The sequence below is a fragment of the Zingiber officinale genome, chromosome 7B, assembly GCF_018446385.1.
Source record: "Zingiber officinale cultivar Zhangliang chromosome 7B, Zo_v1.1, whole genome shotgun sequence".
Taxonomy (NCBI): Eukaryota; Viridiplantae; Streptophyta; class Magnoliopsida; order Zingiberales; family Zingiberaceae; genus Zingiber; species Zingiber officinale.
In genome coordinates, this window is record NC_055999.1 from 112,823,654 (window position 1) to 112,833,061 (window position 9,408).

Genomic DNA, 9,408 nt, shown 5'->3' on the forward strand with positions numbered 1-9,408 from the left:
AAAAATTCTTTAAAAATTATTTCAAAAATTCTTTAAATATTATTTCAAAATTTTTTAAAAAGTTATTTCAAAAATTCTTTGAAATTTATTTCAAAAACTATTTATAAATTATTTTAAAAATTATTTCAAAAACTCTTTAAAATTGATTTAAAAATTGTTTTAAAAATTTATTTAAAAATTATTTCAAAAATCTTTAAAAATTATTTCAAAAATTCTTTAAAAAATATATTAAAAATTCTTTAAACATTATTTCAAAACTCTTTAAAAATTATTTTAAAATTTCTTTAAATATTATTTCAAAAATTATTTCTAAAATTCTTTAAAAATTATTTCAAAAATTCTTTAAAAATTATTTCATAAACTCTTTAAAAATTATTTCAAAAATTATTGTAAAATTCCTTAAAAATTATTTCAAAAACTCTTTACAAATTATTTCAAAAAATCTTTAGTAAATATTTTAAAATTCTTAAAAAATAATTTTAAAACTCTTTAAAAATTATTTTGAAATTCTTTCAAAATTATTTCAAAAATTCTTTAAAAATTATTTTAAAACTCTTTAAAATTTATTTTAAAACTCTTTTGAAATTATTTCAAAAACTGTTTAAAAATTATTTTAAAATTCTTTAAAATTTATTTTAAAAATTCTTTTAAAATTATTTTAAAAAATATTTAAAAATTATCTTAAAATTCTTTAAAATTTATTTTAAAAAACTCTTTTAAAAATTAGTGTTAAAATTCTTTGAAAAATTCTTTTAAAAATTAATTTAACTCAAAAAATATTTTAAAAGATATTTTGAAAATTATTTTAATAATTAATTTAACTTAAATATTATTTTTAAACATATTTTAAAAAATTAATTTAATTCAAAATTTATTTTAAGACATATTTTAAAAATTAGTTTAACTTAAAAATTATTTTAAAACATCTGTTTCTTTTCATTCTTCTTTTTGTCAGTATTATTTTTCTTTCATTAGCTTTTGTATACTTTAAGTTGTAAATAATTTCGAATTGCTAGTGAATTACCCATCGAAAGTATCCTTGTGTGCGGGCCTTGGAGTAGAGTCAACACAAGCTCCGAACCAAGTAAAAATTACTTGTGTTATTTCTTTTTGCTTTACTCTTTCCGCTGCATATTTTTGATAATTTTTTAATCGATATTCACCCCCCTTCTATCGAACGCTTACGATCCAACAGATTATTGTTAAACTATAAAGTCGAGAAAGGTATTTTTGTGTTTTTATTGTACAGGTTATTCACCCTCTCTAGCCGGCCGCTAAAGGGATCAACAAGTGGTATCAGAGCGGGTTCACTTTAGGAGGACTAACCACCAAACAAAGCATACGAGATGGCCAGACCAAGCATCTACCCACCAAAGTTCAAGGGAGAATTCGCGAACTGGAAGAAAAGGATGGAGGTATTCTTTAAAACAGATTTCAATTTGCTTTTAATAATGAAATTTGATTTTGTACCACCTAAGGGTAAAGAAGAATACCAATGGACGAAGAAGGAACATGCCGACTTCGTGGTAAATGGTAAAACAGAGTTCTATTTACTAAACGTCTTACCGCCACAAGAAGTCAACCAGATCGGAGCCTACGAGTCAGCAAAGGAGCTTTGGGAGAAATTCCTAGAACTACACGAAGGGACCTCAGAGGCAAAACTCGCGAGATGATATCTGCTCAGGAACCAGATTAACAACATTAAATTAGAAGAACGAGAAACTATTGGACATCTTCACTCAAGAATAAAGGAAATCATCACTGGACTCACGAATCTTGGAGAAAAGGTAAGCAACCTAGATTTGCTAAGGTACACGCTTAATTCATTTCCTAGGACTACTGAATGAGCATCATTAGTAGATTCTTATTATATATCTAAGAATCTAGAATCAAGTACTTTAGAAGAATTATTTTGAATATTTGAAGTCCATGAAACAAGATGTGCAGATCTGACGAAGGAGCCAAAGCATAACATTGCTTTAAAGGTAAAAATGGACGAACAGGATTCTGAATCTTCTCTCGATGACGACAAAATGACACTGATGGTAAGAAAATTTAAAAAGTTATTTAAAACTAAGAAATTTAATCAAGTGCAGGGTATAAGAAAAAAAATAAGATGCTACCATTGCAATGAAGAAGGACATGTCAAAGACAACTGCTCAAAATTAAAGAGCATGGACGAGGAAAAGAACAAGAAGCCAGCTCAAACTGACAAGCATAGAAATCTCAAAGCGACGTGGAATGAAACGTCGTCCGAATCGGAGATAGAAGCCCTCGTCGGACTTGCGCTAGTGGCAAGTTACCAAAAAGACGAAGCAAGCTCGTCCGAAATGAGCATCGATGTAGGGAAAGCGACATCGGAAGAAAGTAGAACTTCATGGGGAGCTTCAGATTACGGGATCGACAAGGTAATACAATTTTTAATTTTTGTACTTGCAAAAATCTTATTTTATAACTGTTATTTTTTATGGTTTTACCTAACTTAACTTGGGCTTTGCTCACATCAAAAAGAGGGAGATTGTAAGTACCTCGTAGTAATTTTGATATGATCAACCAAGTAAAGTTAGGTCATGTTAGTATTTAACCCTTGTGTCTAAGTGTGCAAGAACTTAGGAGCACAGGAAGTCGAGTGAAAGACGCAGCTAGCGAGAAGGACGACATGAGAGAGAGCCGACGGGCTCGGTGCATCCGAAGGACGAGGTATTGCAGAAGAATACGTTGGCGGATGAGAAGGAGGCGCGTGATGTTTTTGAGGGACAAGAAGCCGGAGCGGAAGATTGCTCGAAGGCCGAAAATGGGTTCGAGTGAGCCCTATTCCGGATGGCCGAAATCACCCAAGTGAGCATTATCGGAGCGGAAGATCCGGACCAATGTGAGTGAAACCGGAGCAGAAGGCCAAGATAAAAAGTCAACAGAATGTTGACTTTCTAAATTCAGGTGTCCGGAGCAGGATTTTATCCGGAACGCAACGTGGCACGTTCCATTGCGATGGGATAAAAGTTTATCCTCCCAGTTGCCTGGAACCCTTCTAGGCACCCCGACCAGGGTTATAAATATAACCCTGCTCCCAGAAGCTAAAATAGAGCACTAGTAATCATTTCTCTTTTGGTTTAGCTTTTTGATCTAGTGCTTTAATTGCTGTAAAGAGGCTTCTCTTCCTGAAGGAGAGTTTAATGAGTTTTCAATTTTCTTGGATTAACAACCTCTCCGATTGTAACCAAGTAAAGCCCGTTGTGCCTCTTCCTTTTTAGTTTCTTATTTCTTTTATGCAAGTGTTGATTATTGTTAAACTATAAAGTCAAGAAAGGTATTTTTGTATTTTTATTGTGCAGGCTATTCATCTTCCTCTAGCCGATCGCCAAAGGGATCAACAGGCAGCACAAGATGCCGACGTCAAAATTGATAGCAGCAATAGGAGATGATAGCGACAACAAAAAGTAATAACAGGAGGCGGCAAAATTAAGTCAGAGAAGGAGAACCTTGCTCTGATACTATGTAAAAAGAAAAAATTAGCCATATTATTAAATTCAAAAATGATGTTTTGAAATATAGAGTATAAGGTCTTATATATATCAATTAAGAAACCTGAAACTTCTAAATATAAAACAAAAAAAAATCAAATTATTCTAAAAATAATAAATAAATAAATATATATAATCTAACAGAAGTCATTAACATAATAATCAGAGTTGACTTTTATGTTACAAGAGGTTCTGATGCATCTATGCATCTATCAATTGAGTATCATCAAAATTTCGAGAGCACTTGTAATCTTTGATTTTTATATTATCAATAAAATAATATAAGCATAAATAAGATACTTCTTCACCCAAATAATCATTATATATTTTTATCTACAAAGTACCCAACGAAAGTAATGAAAAACAAATAAGATAAGACAAAGATAAACTTGTTTACTCAGTTCACAACCCTCAAGGTTGCTACATCAAAGATTATGTCTCAACATTTCTCTTTTCTGAACACCTTTCGATATAGGGAAATCTCTTACAATTTATACTAAGCTTCGTATCTTGTCTACCTGATATCTAAAGGGCCAAGACCTATGTTATCGAGACCCTAGGGCCGAAGGTGAGACCTAGGCGATCGAGATCTTAGAAGCCCAAACCCTTGGGCCGAGATCTATGAGACCTATGTGGCGGAGACGTTTAAGCCTCGAAGACACCTATCCGGAAATCTTTAGATGTCCTGACCCGGGATTAGTTGACATGCGCTTTAGCCCACACAATAACACTGATTCAATATCTAGTATTCTCTTTCAAAGTTAATCGGGCCAAGACCTATTTAGATTTACCGTATCTGATTGTCTCTCTTCTGTTTTTGTTTCTTAAACGATATTAATTATATATTTGTAGCAAAAAATAATACAAAATATTCCAAGAACAAAAATCCAAATCAAGAGAGCAATGAGAAGAAATGATAAATGTGGCGGCGGCGAAGAAAGCAGAAAATTCAGCCCTCATTCTTCACGAAATTAACTTCACTCGGGCGGAAATGGAGTAGCTTGGTAGGACTCAGAAGCTCCAGCAGAGTGAAATAATTGCGGCTGCAATTCCAATGCCGCCTCTCCACTTCAAGTTCGAAGCTGAAGAAGTTGCATCAGAATCAGTAACAGGGCTCGATTTCGAAGGCCCTTCGGCTTCAGGAACGCTACTCGGCTTCTCCTTCTTCTTCTTCTCCTTCTCCGGTTCGGCCGGCGCAGGAGCTGCAGCAGGCGCTGGGGTTCCGAATATCTTCGAAGGAAGGAGCACCTGATCCACCTGGTACACGGCCAGCTTGTTGTCCGAGAATATGGTGTTCGAAATGGGGGTGTCGACCACCCCGGTGGAGATGTTCACTTGGTTTCCTGTCGTCGTCACGTTCAGCGGGAACTCGCCGTCGCTAGAATCCCCCGCTTGTGTCCTCACCGGGTTGCTCACCGTTTGGAACTGTGGCATCGAGATGGCCGTAGACAGAACGTGGAATTGGAGCAGGGAGACCTTCTGCTGGTCGGAGAGGGAGTTGAGCGTGCCGGGAGGGAGGTTGGAGAAGGCGTTGTCGGTGGGAGCGAAGACGGTGAGGCCGGTATTGGAGTTGTTGAGCTGGTTGTCGATTTGGTCGCCTAGCTGCGTGCTGCGGAGGAGGCGGATGAATGTGGTGTACTGGCCGGCCTTCTCCAGAATGGCCGTGATGTTCTTGGGGCCTGCAGGGGCCGGCGCTGTGGCTGCAGTCTGAGCACGAGTTTGGGAAGCGAAGAAGGCAGCAAGAAGCAGAAGGGAAAAAATGGTGCAAGAGTTTGGGAACAAGTGCTTCATGGCTGGCTAGCTAGCTAGTTTCAGTCGCGCGCTTGATCGATCGGAAGCTCTCACTTAATTAATTCCAGTGGTGCATTGTGGGATGGTGCCGGGGAGGTGGATTTATGGTAGCTAGCATGGCATGATTCGTACTGAGGAAAGGTGGTGGTTTTTGAACCAGAACAGATCACTTGATGGAGTGGTACAGCCAACCGGCCAGCCAGCTGGATTGCTTGAAAGGGGAGCAAACCTTGATGTGTGACCGAGCCAGCAGCAGCTCACTGCTGATTCTTAAAGCAGCATCGTCGTCAGAAATCAAGTATGGTCGTTGAAAGGCTTTGGTTAAGCAAGAATTATGCTATTTAGGTGTTATTTCCCTTTCGCCTTTCTGTTGCTGGCAGCTGTTGCTTGTTTACTTTCTTTAGAGTAGTAGCTCAAGGTTGCTTGATAATTAAGGGTGGAAAAAATCACTAATTGTGTTGACCATCAGACAATGTTCACCAATTAAAAGCCATGGAAAATATATATATATAAACATTTGTTACCCTACACATCCTCATTAGCGTCTCGCTTGACCATGTGCCCTAATATGTTCGAGGCGTCTCGAATGATCTGAGGCATTTCGGTCATTTTTTTTAGCTTTCGGTTGTGCTAATAAGATTTTATTTTTATGATTTAGGGGTTTAGGGGTTGAGTTATAATATTAAATAAAAAAATAATTTTTTTTTTTTTTTATTCATAGGGTATCTAGGATATCAAAATTATATATATAGAGAAAGAGAGAATGGTGATACATTGCTCACCTTTGGGTGTGTGCCAAGGTAAGGTGCGTAAGATATCAAATAACACCACGTTAGTGTTGGTTTGTATAAATCAACATTATGTTAGTGTTGCTTTTAACAAACCAGCACCAACAACAAATAAAATCAGTACTATGTTGGTGTTGGTTTGTACAACACTATTATTGGTTTCAACAAATCAACACTATATTTGTGCTAGTTTCAACAAACCTGAAACTAGCACTAACAATAAATGAAACTAGTACTAATGTGATGTTGATTTGTTGAAACCAATAATGATGTTGGTGTTGGTTTGTACCCAATGTAGTGCTGATTTGTTGAAATCAGCACCAACTTGGTGTTGATTTGTGTAAAGTAGTACCAACACGGTGTTGGTTTCTATAAACTAACACCAATGTTGCATGTAAGAGAGAGAAGATATCACGTATGCAGATGAGAGATGTATTAAAAATTCAAGTTTAGGTTGCATCAGGTGGCCACGTAGGTGCCAAGATAAGTCGTGTCGAATATCAAAATTATAGAGAGAAAGAATGGAATGTTGCTCACCTTTGGGTGCATGCCCCATGCACGTGAGTGAGAGCAGCATGGCCAGTTGCTCTCACTTGCGCATGGAGGCACATACTCAAAGGTGAGCAACTTATTTATTATTGTTCTCTCTCTTTCTATATATATATATGATTTTAATAGGTTGCCTATCTTGTGTTGCACAATCGTGCAAACCTAGTGTAATTTTTAAAAAAGTTTCGATTTAAGATTTATGTCTTAGGGTTTAGGATTTAGGATATAATATTTAGGATTTAGGAAGTCAAAAAAATACACTAGGTGTGCACGGGGTGTGCAACATAAGATGAATAACATATCATTCGTCTCTCTATATATAATTTTGTTATCTTATTCACCCATCTACAGGCAACCTATAGGTATTTAGTACTTTAAAAAAAAATTCATTTCTTTTAGTCTAAATACTAAACCTCATACCCTCAATCTTAAATTTTTTAAAAAAATTAACACTAGATGTCTATGGATTATCAAGTGAGCTACTTATTAACTCAAAACAGATGGAAGAAATAGTGGATGGGAAAATGGATGAAAGAATGATTTGTGTGTTTGACCTACTTAACTAGTTCAATATACTCAATTCGTTCAGTTTGCCAGGCCTATCCAGCTAGGGCTTGTTAGAACCATCCAACCTAAGTAGCCCGTTTGAACCACCAAACGTGTACTGCTTAGAACGCTTTGCCTGATCGACTCATCCAACCCATTTAGTTCCTCCAGCTTGGCTAACATGTCTTGCCCACCCAACACTACTTTGCTTACTTGAGTGATCCTCTTTGCTGGTTGGATCAACTAGTTCGCTCAGCTAGCCTAGACCGACTAGCACACTCGCCAAGATAGGCCTTCTCACTTGGCTCGCTTTGACCTTCTTCATGAAAATCTCATACAAGAATTAGAAGCTCAAACTCCTAAAATGATTGAAGAGGTAGAAACTATATATTGTGGACATCATATCCACAATGCTAAAACTATGAGGTCAAGCATGAAGATCAAGCCTCAACTATGGATGAGTGACCCTCTTTAAATGTATATTTGAACACTGAAGACTTAACATCATCAAGAATTGATTGCACAGTGAAGAAAATTGAGGAAGAAAGACTTTGAGGCACCTCTTCAAGTTATTAGGTTCTACATTGAAAGGTAAACCAGTGAATAAAAAGATCATATATTGGATGTAGGGGAGGGAAAGAAGAAATTAAAATGAAGGAAGCCACTACAAGTTGCAAGAAAGACCACAAAATTTTACTTCGAATTCAACAAGGGTCACTGAAAAAAGAGTGGACACAGGTTAAGAAAAGAAGAATGTTCTTGAAATTTGTAGATGAATGGAAAGACAAGGAGAGAATGGGAGAGAAAGGAAAGAAGAAGAGAAACAAATGCTTTGAATGAAATGAACAAGGAAGCTCAAACCAAGGAGTGCTTAAGACATAAAAGATGAGCTGACAATTTCTCACTCATGTCCAAGTTTGCATAGTTCAATTTACAATAGAAGAATCCAAGAACATCTCTAAGAAACCGAAAATCAACTTAGAAAAGTTTAAAACAAGGATTATTCTTCATAATATTGTAAATACACATTAAAACCCTAGAGATAATAAATTAGAAAATCAAGTTTTGAAGCCAAGCATGACAATATGAAAAAGATTTTATAAAAGTTTCTAATGGATCCAGAAATTTGAACATGATTCTAGGAAGTTTAAGGCCTAGTCATGGCAAAATTAGTTTGGGTCGCAAATCAATGCCTAAAAATAAGTCCAATGCACCATACTACCATATAGTTCATTTAACTATAATATTATTCTATTAGTTTGGTTCGAATCTCGATAAAGTCGAGGTAAATATCTTCTTTTTGTACTAGTTACTATTTCAAAGGCTAGTAGCCGTCCGTGATTTACCTCCTCCATGTTGACCCTGGGACGGGTTGGTGGGGGCGCTGGGGGCGAACGTATTCGTCTTTTTGCCACAAATTAACTATAATATTATATTATATGAACTCTATAGACCGATGAATATTAGCACAAATATAGAATCTAGGAAAGTATAGAGAGCATTTAGGAATGATCCATCCAAGGATCATAAACCGGGTTTTGAACCATGTAAATGTTGATGTTAGCAATGATATTTCATTTAGTATTTAATTTCATTGCATATTTTATTTATATGCTAACATGGTTGAAAGAATCCGTATTCCCCCCTCTATACCAATTGATATTAAATCAGGTTTCGCTCTTTTCTTGACTGTCTTGAAAGCACAAGACTATGATATATCAATCTACCAAAGTTTAAAGGAGAACTCTCGAGAAAGCCAGGAATGAAGGTATTTTTTAAAATTGACTTTGATACAATATTAATCATGAAGAATTATTTTGAGATGCTTAGGGATGTTAGTGAGAAATTATGGCGGAGAGTCAATGGATGAAGAAGCAAAGAGACGAAGCCAAATATCATCTATTAAGTGTACTCCCCATGCATGAATTGGAGCATACGAGCCCACATTGGAGTTGCAGAAGAGGCTAGTGGAACTAGCCGAAAATAACCTCAATGTGGAAAAGGGGAAAAAGGTGAAAATTTTTCATTCTAGAATTAATTAATGGTTTGACATACTTAGAAGTGCCATCAACACTTTTCCGAGAATGCCTCAATGGCTAGCCATGGTCCGAAACATCATCATATCTAAGACAGATCATCATACATAGTTGGTCCAAAGCATCTACTTTATCCTAAAATTCTTCTTCAAAATAATCACAAATATACTCTATAGG

The 9,408-nt window shown here is 36.0% G+C and overlaps 1 protein-coding gene across 1 annotated transcript; it reads right to left on the minus strand.

Moving 5' to 3' along the window:
* Positions 1 to 4,343: 4,343 nt before the first annotated feature.
* On the minus strand, positions 4,344 to 5,414 carry LOC122006956 (fasciclin-like arabinogalactan protein 11). The gene has a single exon (XM_042562663.1). The coding sequence runs from the start codon at positions 5,310 to 5,312 to the stop codon at positions 4,533 to 4,535; it is 780 nt and encodes a 259-aa protein (XP_042418597.1). The 5' UTR covers positions 5,313 to 5,414; the 3' UTR covers positions 4,344 to 4,532.
* Between the last annotated feature and the right edge of the window lie 3,994 nt (positions 5,415 to 9,408).